We start from the raw sequence: 15,724 nt of genomic DNA, 5'->3' as shown, positions 1-15,724 counted from the left end.
ACAGGGAAAATCCTTCGATGGATAGCAGAATGGCTTCAAGGCAGAAGGCAGAGGGTTGTGATAAATTGTTATTCCTCAGATTGGGTTAATGTAAGCAGTGGGTTTCCCCGAGGATCAATATTGGGACCACTGTTGTTTTTTATTTTCTTAAATGACATCGATAAAGGCATAGAGGGTGTGATGTCTAAAATTTTCAGATGATGTAAAGATTAGTAGAGTAGTTAATGATCAAGCAGAGTTTCTTCAGAGTGACCTAGATAGACTCCAGAGATGGACAGAAAAGCCCCTCCCTCTCCTGCATGACATTTTAAAGTAACTTTAGTAAGAAGCTGGAACCAAACTGGCAGCTGATCATTATTTAACAAATGGTTTTACTTATTCCATCCTTACACACATCTAAAAGAAATGAGAATACCAGAGAATGTGACAATTCTTGACAATGTGGGAGATCATCCAAATAAAAAGATGAATCTCAAAGTGACAATAGCAACATTATAACAACATTTCATCCTCATAATCACACAATCCTAATTCAGTCAATGGAGCAAAATGTGAAATAGATGATCAAATTACAGTACTATAACAATCATGTTCATGTGTTAAGTGCAAAGTGAGGATATCAAAACTACATTAAAAAGATAAATAAATAACTTTAAAAGATGTGATGTTTTCTCTTGAAGCATGGGATCCTGTATTGAACAAATTTACTGAGATTTTATGGAAAAAATTATGGCCAAAAAGAAATGGGGCAATGAAACTGAAAGCAGCAAAGTACTGAGACCAGTTCACACCACAAATTAAATGAACTAATCATAAACAGCATGGGTGGGGGGAAGGAAATGAAGAGGATCAAGGAGCTATTCAAACAAATCCGGTAAAAAATCAAGATGCTGTTTGACGTTTTAATATATGTACTGAATGAAGTACAGAAAACAATATATCAGCTTACCAGATCTCACTTTTATGTCCAATCCATAAATATTCTTTAGAGAAGAGACAAAGTAAAGTAAAATAGACAAAAATCTGTATTTCATTTATTAAAAAGTAAATAAAATGTAATAAGTTCTGAATAACAAATACATGACAAATGATAATTTATGTACATAATGTGTATTCATGTTATAATCCTAACTCAGTTTGGATAGTCTTCATTAATTAGTTGGATTAAAGCAATTGCACTGTACATTAGACAGAAAGAAGTAACATTAAAATAAATAATGTCAAAGGTACATTTGTGCCAGTACAAATGTCCCTACACGATGGTGTTCAAAGACAGTGCACCACCCCTCAAAATTGCAACTGTCATCCGAATAACATACGTAGATGATGACACAATATTGCATTAGCTGTTGCTTTCAGCTATATAAGCATGCTCTACAAGGGTTGCAGTCATTCCTTGACTGTGTCAGGATGGCGAGTTACGTGCAGTTGATGCCACAAAGACAGAATGCTACTGTTACTTTAAGTGAGGAAAGATGTTTTTCCCATCATATTGCTTACAGGGTGTCTTGTAATCAGTCGACAGTGAGTAGATTTCTTTCCAAACTCAAGAATACTGGTTCTGCTGATAAGAAAAAAGGAACTGGAAGCAAAAGAGAGTGTATGCCAAAACAGGACTGCGTTTTGAAGTGCTTATGCCTTAAAAACCATAAAGCTTCTTCATTTGAGCTGAAAAGAGAATGGGAAGAACATACAGGAGTGGTAGTAAATGCAGTAACAGTCAGAAGATGCCTCTTAAAAAATGGACTTGTAGCCCATTGTCCTAAAAAGAAGCCCCTCCTCACACAAAAAATGAAAAAGGCCCGATTAATTTGGTGTAAGGAGCATGTCAAATGGACCCCCGAACAGTGGAAGTCAGTTATTTTCTCGGATGAGAAGAAATTCAACCTGCATAGCTCTGATGGGAGACAAATGATTCGCCACACATGTGGTGAAGAATACCATCCAGACTGTATGGTGTCTACAGTGAAATTCCCTACCAGCCAAATGATATATGGGTGCATTTCATATCGTGGAGTACGTCACTTGCAGTTTATAAAAGGTTCCATAAATGCCAATGGATACCTAGCTATATTAGAAGGCAAATTGCTGCCAACCATTAGAGACCACTTCAACTTGCCAAGTAACTCCATCTGTAGATACTTTAACTTCATTTCTGCATTAGAAGTTTGACAGTAATGTGTTCACATTTGTTACAGGTGAAAAAAATGGTTGGAAGAACAGTTCATTTCAACTCTTAGCTGGCCAGGAAACAGCTGGACCTGAATCCTGTAGAGAACTGTTGGCATCATGTGGAATGCAGTTGCCAGAAAGAAACCTTTTGTGAACTTCATTAATTTGTGTTTGGAACCACAAACTATCAGTTGATTATCTTCAGAAATTGATCTTGTCAATGCCTCGACGGTGTGCTGCTTTAATCAGTGCCAGAGGAGGTTCAACTAAATATTAGTTTGCACTTGGTGGACTTTCCATTTAAAATAATAAGGCAAATTGAGGGCTTCTGATAACATTTCAGCCATAATTGTAGTGTTTTTACTAAAACTGTTGTATACAGGTTGCAAATGCACAATTTGGAATATTTTGAGAGCACCTGTCAAATATTACTTAGCTTTGCCTAAACTATTAATAAATATCTTTTGTTTATATATTTCTATTTGTGATGCTGGTCATTAAGGAAACGTACCATCGTGATAAAGGGATAGAAATGTGAAATCCCTAGGTGGTATGTTGTTAGTGATAATTTTTTTAATCAAAGTAATTAAGAAGACATTTAAAATAACATCATTGTAAAATTCTCATTTCAATACACACACAACTTACACTAGATTTGCTCAGATCTAGAAGAGTAGAGCCTTCTTCCTTGCAGCGACTGAACTCTTTGGCAACATCCTAAAAATAATAAAAATGTACATAGTTTTATTTTAAATAAATTTTATTTATGGTTTAAAGGAAATAACAAGATACCAACATTTACCCATTAAGGAAACTTTTTATTCAGGAATTAACTAGTATAATTACAAATAGGGTTCTGCACTAAGAATATTTTATGCAAATAAAAAAAATCTGTTGGGAATAGTATAGCTTTTAGACTAAATTTCACAGTCAATGAAAAAGCTTTATTCTTCTCTTTCAGGAGTATTAAGTAGTCCATCAGTGTGTTTACAGTGGCAAAGTGAATCTGCCATACAGAGGTCAAAATGAAAAATACTACAAAATGGAACACTTGTTAATAAACTGTCTTATTTTAGTAATCAAGTATGTACATGCCACTAGTGATGTACATGATGAACTGGAATAGTATTCCAGTGGACTCCAGTCCAATCCAAGCCCTGCTTCCATAGCAAAATATGAAGAAATTTTTGTTGTTTACAAAATACACATATGGCTGTATCTTTCTGCATTTAAATTCCATTCCTTTGGCCTAGAACATTACACTGCAACTAAAACTAAAAACTATTAAAAGAGCCAGAATTTATATTTAATAAGTAATGTTTAACTCACATTTTTATCTTTGACCGATTAACCTGTATGGGAACATTGCTTTATGTAAATATCCATCAACATGCAAGGAGCAATGGAGTGCAGAATAGACAATTCAATAATTGTAGATTACTTAAAATACCATTTATAATTGACTTAATATGATAGCATAGCTTAATTTATTATGGTACTCACCTTTTTTTATAATCTGCAATTGATGTTTGAATAGGGTGGATAATAATTTTAATTTAAATTAGAAGTAAGTAAGTTGGGGTTTAAAAACAGAAGTTAAAATATGCGCAAGGAAGTGGAAGTGCATGTCTTCGTCCTTGGTTGTCAATATTAAAGTTGAAAATAAATGGTTAATGCTGGAGGCCAATAGCCATAACAAGTGGCTTTCGTTATCTGAAATGTGGGTTTTATTGGAAATAAAACCCACATTTCCTTTTTAAAAAAATGTCTTTTTTATAACATTATCCCGAAATTCGCTTGTATATTTCCTAGTAATACATGTAAAAAATACCCATATATCATCCACCAAACCTGCATTAAAATTGTACAAAAAGAATTACAGAAGAGATATAATAAAAAATGCCACTTACTATCTGAAATAAACCGATTAAGATTTTGCCTAAAAAGAAATATGACACCACAATCTTGGGTAGATTTTACGACATATAATGAAATACGTATAACAGCTGCTATAAAAGACATCGAACTTAGACATAACAGGAAATGAACAATCACACAGAAACCTCACACACCCCAAAAATCTTCCACAGTAAACATTTCATCATACCCCTTTTCCCCTGCCGAACTCGCTAGCCTCGATTACGGTTTTAATTTTGTCATCAGAGGTGACCAATATCCATATAAAGAATGTATAATAGAATTACAAACTAAATTAAATAACCACCCGGATAAATGGAGATTAATACACCAAAGCAATTCAATTCTTAATTCTAGACTTAAATTGCAACCCAACATAAATAAACAACAGTTAAGTAACTTACAAAAAATACGTAATAACTCAAATATTATAGTTCAAAAAGCCGACAAAGGCGACACCATAGTAATAATTAATAAAAATAAATACATAGAAAAAATGGAATTGATACTCTCCGACTCAGAAACATATAAACTAGACAATACATATAATATTTCTAAACATAAAAACAAACTAGACATCATTCTAAGAAAATTAAGGTCAAACAATGAAATCAACTTGCACATCTTACAATTGGCATCCGGAACAACATTTTACCGCATATGTTTGAAATTACCAAACTTCATAAACCCAACCACCCACTACGACCTATAATATCTTTCAATAAATTAGTTTCGGCTTCACTAATTTATCTTCTTTCCTAGTTAAAATCGTCTCCCCCCTCACCAGATTCTTGAAATTCAAAGTAAACAATACCTCCCAAACATTTGATAAAATAAAACATATTACAATAACCAACAACGACATAATAGCATCATTCGATGTAGTCTCATTGTACACTAATGTACATTTACCTTCAACATTACAAACTCTACGTAATTTCTTAACAGACGATAACACCTTACCCAATCGCACTTCCCTTTCAATTAATAGTATTCTAGAACTTTCAACCTTTTTATTAGATGCTAAATATTTTCGATTTGTCAATCAGATATACCAGCAAATATATGGATTACCTATGGGATTGGGGATCTCACCCCCCTTTCTGAAATTTACCTAGCTTCAATAGAAAACTATGTACTACAACCATACCCCCCCCCCCCATATATAAAATTATTTATAAGATATGCAGATGACATTCTTTTAATAGGACCAAAATCCACAATAAACAATCTTTTCATTAAATTCAATTCAGTACACAATAGATAAAAATACATCCTAGAACTTGAAGAAAACGGACAAATTAATTTTCTGAACCTCACCATATATAGGAATGACACCAAACTGGGAACAAGAATTTTCAGAAAAAATACCCATACTGGCAAGTACCTACTTTCTGTTTAGCATGCTTAAAACAGTGAGAACTGCTTGTCTAAGAATACCTACAGGCAGTTATTCTGCATTTGGAATGTTCAGTTCAGTACACATCAAGCACAATATATTTCCTTGGCCTTTAACTGTGTACTATGTTTATTATGTTACCCCCCCCCCCACCCCCAATGGATGAAATAACTTCTATTACTATTGAAATTGCCTGAATTGGTGTTGCACCACTGACTGTTCTGGTATATACATTAGTAGTGTTTCCCAAACATTTTTAGTCACAGAACACTTTTCATCTCACAATATATTTACAGAACACTTACGGAACACAAGTTTAGCGGGAGCCAAAAAACTGTTTGCTAATATTTTATTACATATGACGCACTGTGCATCAGGACCATCTTATTTCCAACACATGTAAATCCGAAATTCAAATAACTGCCATCATACTTTCATTTTGGTCTTTTATTAGTTGGTTCCTGTTTTTTCACTTTGGATTTTTGGGGAACAAAAGGCTGCGATTGTTCATCCTCACTTTGAAGTGTGATAACATTGTGTTCGTTTTCATCGACCACAGTTGCACTACTAGGAGTGCTTCTCACTTTAAAGTTCCTTTTTTCAATCACAAATCCATGATCATTTATTTTAATAATAACTAGAGGGCTTTGCCCTCTGCTCGTCCACATCAGCACATGCTTTTTTACATAAAATGTAGAGGTATACGGAGTAAGACACCTGTCGAAACGCACTGGTCAATATCTAATCAGGAAATGACCTATGTAATTATTTACCTGTGCATTTGTAGTGTGCAGCATTCTCAAAGTCAAATATCATTGTAAAAATCTAGAACGGTGTACACCTCTCCAACCTGGCAGCAAGCAAAACAGTGGGAAAGCAGTCATTGACAAGTTGTGACCCTCATATTTCAACAAATGGACAGAAACAAAGCAGTGATTGGCAGATGCCACTGCTTTCCCTGCCCACTGTCATCTTAGGTTGATATGCCTAGGGTGTTTTTCCCATTTTATAACAGTGGGATGGAGGGATAAACAACCTACCTAGGCTAAGCCCCCCTCCTCGACAACACAAAACAATCAGAAAAGGGAGGCATATCAATTATCGCCGTCTTTCTCGTTTTCATCGAAGTACCTGACGGTGTATACTATACTGGACTTCAGCCAATATCACTATGTAATTATTTACATGCATTTACATAGGTCACTTAGGAATATTGTTGCATCCGAAAGAGCAGGACTAAAATATTTACAAACTATACAAATATTTAAAATATTTACAAAATACTAAACTACAGTATTTACAAATGTGCAATATTCATTAATATACAAAAAACGTTACAATGGAACATCAAATGTTGGGCAGTGAATCATGTGCACAAGGTTGGTGAATGTTACGGAGGCAGTTGTCAATAATTAATTGCATTTGTAGTGATGTAATTACCTCACCCTCGTCTCCCATTGGCTTGAATAAATATCACTAGAAGGAAAACTTTTTTAATCTATAGATAGATACTTTGAAATACTGATAATTATAAAAAAAAAAAATGTATACAAGGAAGTGACTTTAGTTATGATATTGGTTCGCTTCCCCACTCCAACCTGTGTACTTCAGGCTAAACCGCATAGCATATTAGACCATATCTACTTTTTCGTAGATATCAATACCTCTACACATACTTTTCTATGTAAAAGCCTGCCAAAATAAAGCATTCCGGGAGATATTTGATTATTAGTCTATCCCAGTATATTAAAAACTGAAAAAAAATTATGTTAAAAATTATGATACAAAAGTGGTGTACACTACAAAGGTGCAAATTTTATTTATTTTTTTAATTATCAATTACGATTTTTCACGGAACAGTTTGGGAAATGCTGCATTAGTGTTTCTCCTGGAATCATTAAATTTCTCTCTGCCTTACACAGTACCGATAACTTCAGTCTCTTCCTTTTGTGAATAACAATGTCCTGCAGCATGTCTATACTTTAAGCACTGATAACACATCGCTGCCAGGTAATACCTCTTAAAATAATGTGCACTATACCCAATAAAAATCCTATTAGAACTTTAAAGAAATTCCATCACTTTGCAACTAACTGCTAAAATCCAATTCTTATTTACACCTGACCTGTTAACTCTTGAAAATAACACTACGCACCTTTTTAAAAGTTCGTCTTTCTGGATATTATATTCTGCCAAATTCCATTCACATACCTCCTTTAACAAGTCTTGCTCTTGCGGATCTTTTATCACATCAAATATGATTGGCAGCATCATTCGTGATGTTCTGTTCACCATTATTCCCAAGTTCTTTAATTGTACATTATTTTCAACTCTACTAACATCTTTGGGTGTAACCAATTTCATAATGACTTTTCCTCCTGCATAATCCTTTATCCTCTTCACCTTCAAAGAACAGAAGGCCTGACCACAATACTGTGTTAAGATTTTCTGAATGTCCTCACTCTTAGCTGATTTCCACTTTGGATATTTTAAATAAATTTTTATTTATGATTTAAAGGAAATAACATGATACCAACATTTACCCATTAAGCATGGGTTATTTAATGAGAAGTTAACTTCTCATTAAATGACCCATGACCTGCTGTTATAAAAGATGTCTCCACATGCACAGAAAAACATGCTCCCTTAAAGTCCATTAAAAATTTTACTTCTGGTATAAACTCCCTAGTCACTCTATCTTACAACCCAATCATCATCATCATCATCAGTGAATTACTCCACCTGTTTTTCCACTTGCTGACCAGTAAATTAAAACAATGTTGTTGTTCCTGTTTGGGATTCATGTGCATATTAAGCTTGATTAACCCCATACACCAATCCTCTACACATAACATATAGGTCTAATGGTATAGCTCCTGACAAGACTTGTAGGGCAGGCAGTTGACACAGTTCTACAGACTTTAGTCATAGCAAAGCAGCATAATCCTCTGCAAGGAAAGCAACTTTATCTGGTTTTTCACTATAAATGCACGTCGGAACCATACTCCTGCTGCATAGGAGACTATAGGCAAAAATACTGCCTTATAATAAAAACAAGTTTTCTTGTACATTGCGCCCATTCTGCAACAGATCCTGAGAATTTCCTGAGCTTATCATTGGGATACACCAAATACTGATAAAAAGTCAACCTAGAATCAAAAACAATACCCAAGTATTTGTGTTCCACAACCATTGACAGCTGCATTCCATTACCTTTTTTTAATTTTATTTTTATTTTATTTTATTTATTTATTTTTTTTTAGATTTTGCTGAATTAATTTTCAATTTACTGTGAACAAACCTCCTATAGAGCTTAGACAGCACCAAATTAGCTGTACTTTCCAGCTGGGATCTTGTATTACCTTCGATAACAATAACGATATCAGTAGGAAAGGCTGTTATTCTGAAATTCTCAAAATATCTTACAACCCAATCATCATCAGCCATTTTCAATCCACTGCAGGATGAAGGCTTCTCCAGCAACTCTCCAGTTCATTCTATTTTGTGCAATGGCCATCCGTTTACTACCCACAAACTCATGAATTTCATCTATCCATCTCCGCCATTGTCTTCCAGGTTTTCTTCTAGTTCCTCTTGGGTACCATTCTGTTATTTTCTTAGTCCATCTGTCATCCTGTCTTCGAGCTATGTGTCCTGCCCAAGACCATTTTAGTTCTTCAGTTTTGATAAGAATGTCCTTTACATGAGTTTGCTGCCTAATCCATGTGTTATCTTCTTATCTAACAGTCTGATTCCCAATATAATTCACTTCATTCTTTGCTGTGTAGTTCTCAGCTTCTCTTCCATTCTTTTGGTGAGTGCCCAAATTTCACTTCCATAAGTCACGGTGGGGGGTATACATTGGTTCATTATTTTACATTTCCGACAAACTGGGATATTGCTCTTCAGTATGTGACTATATTTCCTGAATGCTATCCATCCAAAATTTATTCTCTTGACTTCCAACCATTTATCATTATTACAGCTAATAACTTGTCCCAGATAAGTATATGCCTCACCTTTTCAATTACTGCTCCTTCAATCATTATGTCCATTTCTGTGGCATACTTGTTTACTTTTGTTTTAGCCATATTCATCTTTAGTCCAAAATCCTTATTAACTGTGCATAACTGATTAAGATTTTCCTCTAATTCTTTGGGATAGTGGCTTATGACCACAATATCATCTGCAAATCGTAAATGGTTTAGGTACTCTCCATTCACATTGACTCCTTTCTGCGACCAGTCTAATCTTCTGAAAGCTTCCTCAAGGGCAGCAGTAAACAGCTTCGGAAATATTGTGTCAAACTCCTTTCTAGCTTTTAAATTTGCTAAGGTCTTTGTCTAGTCTAATAAAGGAGGTAGCGTTCTCATATATTTTCTTCAAAATCATAATATATGAGGTAACTATGCCTTGTCTTTCCAGTGCCCAAAACATTGCCTCATGCTGTATGGAATCAAATGCCTTTTCATAATCCACAAATGCCAGGTATAATGGTGTTTTATATTCATTTGCTTTCTCCATTAGCTGTGATATTACGTGAAGGTGATCCATAGTTGAGAATCCTGTCCTAAAGCCAGCTTGCTCTTTCGGTTAATTCTCATCAAGTATTCTTCCTAATCTGTTAGTAATGACCCTTGTGAACGACTTGCAGATGTGGGATAACAAGCTAATTGGTCTATAATTTCCAATTTCTGATTTATCTCCTTTCTTATGCAGCAAAACTATGATTGCATTATTCCACTGCTTCAGACCTTTTCTAAGGCATTTTGTGAAGAGCTTTGCCAGTTTTTGTGTTATGTCTCTTCCTCCCAATTTTCACAACTCTACAGTAACTTCATCTTCCCACCGGGACTTTCTGATTTTTCATTTTCTTCAACGCATGTTCTACCTCATCAGGAAGAATATCAGGTATGTCGTATGCGTTGCTACTTTGTGATCCATCTTCCCCACTGCTGGCATCATTTCCTCGCTCCTTGTATAATTCTCTATAGTAGTCTTCGGCTATTTGAATTATGCCTTCTCTGCTATTTATAAGTACACCATCGCTATTCTTCAGTTTCAGTGTCATTTGTCTTTCTGTATTACTGTTCATGGTTGTTGATTTAAGTCCTTTGTTTTCCCTTAATGCTTGTTCTACTTTTCTTGTGTTAAATCTTCTTATGTCCTCTCTGAGCCTCTTTCTAATGGCTTTGCATAACTCAGTATACTCAATTTTCTCCTTGTAAGTGTTTATCATGCTCTTCATTTGTCGCCTTTGGTACATAATAACAAGTGTTTCTTGACTAATTTTTTCTTCTTTGGATTTCTTTTTCCCTATAGGTTCTTGGGCTTTATGACTTTCTGAAAGTTGCAATATTCCTCGTCAATATCTTGGTTCTGAGCAGTCTGCAGAAGCTCAAACTTGTTCTTAAGTTCCAGTACATACTTCTTTTTCTCCTCTTCTGTTATCTCAAAGACCTTTGGATTATTTACTCAAGTCAGTTTTTTCCTTTCCTACATCTATATCAAGTGTATATCTTACCATTCTGTGATCACTTCAATATTTACCTTATTCAGGACGGTAACATCATTCACAATATATCTTCTGTTAGTGAGAATGAAGTAGATTTCATTAGTTGTTAATCCATTTGGACTCTTCCATGTCCACTTTGTGTTCACCCTTTTCTTGAAAAAAGTGTTCAGTACTGACAATCCTTGAGATTCTGCAAATTCCACAAGTCTTTCATCTCTTCAAAATTTCCTATAGGTCCCCTTTCTGCATTGTTTTGTCTTTTTCCAACCTTAGCATTGAAGTCCCCCATAATAACAGAGTAGTGGGTTTTCTGCTCATCTAAAAGACTCTCAATTTCGGTGTATATTTCTTCAACCTCTTCATCATCATGACTTGATGTTGCTGCATAAATCATTATAACCTTTAGCTTGTACTTCTTAGAAATCTTAAGTACATAAACCCCCGCTATTCGCGATTTTGCTGTTGCTGATTTTAACCCCAGGGGCTCACATCTGGTGAGTATGGGCTTGGCACACCCAGGGTCCTGAGCTGGATATCATCATTCTTCTCTTTCTTGGCAATTCCTTTCCATCTGTCTGTCTCTCTCTCTCTCTCTCAGGGTAACACAGGAATTCTTTTTTTGGCTGCTTCAGCATAAGACTCAGGCTTCCTTGCACAATATGGCTAATAAAAATAATAAGAATAATAATAATAATAAATGAAACCTAAAAAAAATGTGAATTTTAAAGCGCCATGAACATTTTCTGCCATAAAAAACATGGGTGTGGCTAAAATTATCTTTTCCATTCAAAACAGCGCTCAGTGGGTGGGGGAGAGGGGTGACAAAATCGCGACTGTGGATGTTTCTCGCTAATCTTTGTTCAGTATGTGTTATGTGCTTGTCATGGAAGGTTTCGTCGTTTGTTTTTAATTTATATGCTTATAAATTGAATAAATTTATTAATTTATATGCTTAAAAAAGTAATAAATCTACTATTTTTCAGTGAAAAACAGACTTTTTCGAGTGTGTTAACGGAAGAAAGTGACTTTATTGTGGACAGGTTCTTTCAAACCCGTACAAAAATATGGCTACGAATAACAAGGGCCATGTGAAAAGATCAAAAGGTGATGATATTAGCGAATAAAATTGAGTTATTAGACAAAATTTCTAATGGTGAAAGTGTCTCCACAGTGGCAAAACATAAAATCAATGAGTTAATGGTACGATCAATCAAAAAAATCTGAAGAAAAAATCCGCCATAGTGTCCGTGAAAATGTGCTAATTGCTTCAAAAATTTGCTCTGAAAATCATGATGTTAAATTAGAAAAAATGGAAGAAGCTTTAAATCTGTGGATAGAAGACCGAACTCAAAATCCAATTCAGTTAAGTTCACTCATCATTCATGAAAAGGCAAAACTCCTTTATCAACACTTTAGCAAAACTGGTGACAGCACTGACGGGATAAGTTTTTTAGCTAGCAAAGGTGCTGGTTTGAAATTTCTAATAAATATTACATTTAATATTAAATTGTTTCTTATTTTCATTTCGATGCCGTATGCTTGCATTTCACTATGTACTGTCTATGTACATAGTCATATTATGAAGGTACATATAATACATACATAGACAAAATTTTAGACTAGTTTTTCTTATATATTTTATACTTTGAAATGGAATCCCTTTATTACTATGGGAGCCATAACTCAGTATTCACATTTTTAGCATTCGGGGCATTTCTCAGGAACGTAACCCTCACTATTTGGGTTTACTGTATTAGTCTTGACACCCTTGGTGATGCACTTTTGAATTCCAAAATGTTGTTCCTTATATCTTTATGGACCAGAAACCCAACTCCACCTTCACTCTTTTCACTGTTTCCATTGGTGTACAGCAGACTTCCACTTGATAAACTTATAAGTGATTCATTTCTTCTTCTTGTTTCAGCCAAACCAATGATATTCCAATTCGCATTTTCTAATTCCTTTTCCAGCTCTAATATCCTATCTTCACCTATGAGCTATCTTACGTTGTAACAGGCCAAGTTCAGTTTCCATGCATGGCAGCCTGGTTGTACCCAGAGATTCTTAGCACCCTCTGCTTTCGCTCTGATTCTCTCGCCGCAATAAGAGGGGGAGTGAAAGCCGCTGAGGGCCATTTGTTTCGTTGTGCTGTCATATACTGGAGAATTTGGTCTTTTCTTTCCTCTTCACGCTGACCTGGCGTCCTGAAGAGAACCACTCTACACATTCATTGCCACCTAAGTGACGTAACAGGGCTTACTATCGAGAAGGTGTGCACGAGTGGATTTTAGGAAGGCAGGCAACCGGACTTCTAAATCTTCTGTAATAGAAAGATATTGGATCCATCAGTGTTTTAGATTGAGTGTCTGATAACACAGTTATCAGACAGCGCTTAGAGGGGAACAGAATAACTGTTCCCCTCTAAGCGCCAATCATAAATAATCATATTCCAAATTAATGGCCTCAGCACAGAGCCCTGGTGACACCCTCTAGTCAACATTATATTTTGATTTAACTATTAATTGCCTTTCAGAGATTTTGATTTTGATTTGATTTGATTTTTTATGGCGCATCGGCAGCTAAGACCATAATGCGCCAAGTCACGCCTTTCAGAGAAATATCTTCTGTATAGCTGATATAAATACTGTGGGCATATAGCCATTCTAAGTCTGTGCAAAACAGACTCCCACCATACGGAGTCAAATGCCCCTTCAAAGTCAATATATATTGTCAACTCGTACTTTCAAGCAGAATTCTCAATGTAAGTAACAAAATCCATTAATGCATCTTTGCTCAATTTACCTGGAACAAACTCATACTGTTTGGCAGACACCAAACCTTTGTCAATCAATGAAGCTGTCATCTGTATAGCCTTTAAATGTTCCCAAATCTTCCCATGTTAATCAAAAGTACTATTGGTCTATATATCAGGCAGGGCCAACAAGTCAATCATAGCTTTAATTTTAGTAAATCATGACGAATTTGAAATATATATAAAAAATAGATTAGTTGAAATCTGAATGTTATTATTATTATGCACCCCACTGCAAACCTTATTACAGATCCGTTGAACAACGTGACTAATCTTATTGCCGCACAGCTGCTAGGCTGGTCTAGTGAAAATTCATGCAAGTACATTGTGGAGAGAACAGTGTATGTGTCGAATTCTTATTTACCTAACCTAATATTAATAATTGGACAGTGCTTATATGTTAATTAAATACCCTCTGATTTAAAATGAATACTACGAAAAAGAGTAAAAAGTATCATTTTCAGCAAGAGCGGGAACTTGAATACTTTTTTTGTAATGATAAGAGAAAAATATTTGATTTGCAATGCTTCCATCGGTATACCCAAAAAAGGAAATTTAGAAAGGCACTTCAATGCACTCCATGGTAAATACCAATCAGATTTTCCACCTAACAGTGACCTTAGAAAAATTAATTAAAAGAACTTAAATTCAGATTATTCGCACAACAAAATTTCTTTGTTACACCTAATTTACAATCTAAAGCAGTAACTGTAGAATCATTTAAAGTGAGTCATCTTCTTGCAAAACAATACAAACCATTTTCTGATGGTCATTTACAACTTTACAAATAATTAAACAATTTTCTGATCATCAAAGAAGCATTTTTAGAAATAACTGATTCTGTTTTTGAAAATTTTAAGAACAAAAATTAAATTAAAAGTGCTCTTCAAGATCTGAAATTATCTCGAAATACGATGATGTGATGCATTGAAAATATGAGTAAAAATGTGAGCGAACAATTGCATGCTCATATTGCTAATTGTGTGTCCTTTTCTTTACAACTGGATGAATCTACAAACATCAGTGATACAGCTCAATTGCTCGTTTTTATTCATATGGTTTGCGATGATCCTGCCACCAGAGAAGAATTACTGGGTATGGTTTCAATAAAAGAAAGAACTAGAGGTCTTGATATATTTAACGCATTCAAAAATTTTATTGAAAAAATTAAATTACCAGTATTTAAGCTCATATCAATAACAACAGATGGAGCAACAGACAGGGCATCTTTAACGGATTCATCGCATTGTGCCAAAAGGATGACTAATTCCCAGATTTTTTGAGTTACCACTGTATCATCCACCAACAGGTGTTAACCAGCAAAAGATTAAATACTAGAAATGTTATGGACATTGCTTTCAAAATAGTGAATTCCATCAGAGGACAATCTCTTCAAAGGAGACTTTTCAAAATGCAACTCGATGAAAACGAACCAGATCTGATATTCTGTAGAAACTTACTCCTACTCAGCTACCGCACATCTGTGTGAGGTAGCTGAGTTGGAGTAAGTTTCTACAGAAATTTCGAAATTTGCTGAATGAAATTAAAAAATTTGTTGATCAAAGGGGAGATGATTATCAGCAGCTACAAGATATGGAGTGGTTGCGTGATTTGACTTTGAAATTACAAGGAAAAAACAAAAATGTGGGTGACATGATTAGTAGTATTTCTGCATATAAATATCAATTTTTGGCAATGGCTAAGGATCTCAAAGAAAAAAATTGATCATTTTTTGCAAATATGCAAGATGATTTGCAAAAATATCCTGCTTTTTAATTTAATAGTGAGAAATATGTTTCTGAAATTGAGAAAGTTGTGGATGATTTTGAAACCAGATTCAGTGATTTTAAAACAATTGAAGACATTGTTCAATATATTTCTTATCCATTTAATGTCGACTTAGATACGA

General features: G+C 34.7%; 1 protein-coding gene across 3 annotated transcripts in view; it reads right to left on the bottom strand.

Moving 5' to 3' along the window:
- LOC150087051 (uncharacterized) overlaps positions 1-15,724 on the bottom strand; it is a 521,728-nt gene that overhangs the window by 317,284 nt on the left and 188,720 nt on the right. For all 3 annotated transcript variants that reach the window (XR_016546863.1, XR_016546862.1, XM_090371782.1), the window contains exon 3: positions 2,821-2,889. Coding sequence is in view for 1 of the 3 variants with exons in the window: in XM_090371782.1 (XP_090227908.1) it covers positions 2,821-2,889 (69 nt within the window). In the remaining 2 variants the exon portion in view is untranslated. The remainder of the gene's footprint in view (positions 1-2,820; positions 2,890-15,724) is intronic.

This window comes from Mastigoproctus giganteus, chromosome 4 (assembly GCF_048544385.1).
Source record: "Mastigoproctus giganteus isolate SK-2022 chromosome 4, ASM4854438v1, whole genome shotgun sequence".
Taxonomy (NCBI): Eukaryota; Metazoa; Arthropoda; class Arachnida; order Uropygi; family Thelyphonidae; genus Mastigoproctus; species Mastigoproctus giganteus.
Note: the sequence above shows the minus strand (reverse complement) of the source record. Positions and strands in the feature narration are given on the sequence as shown.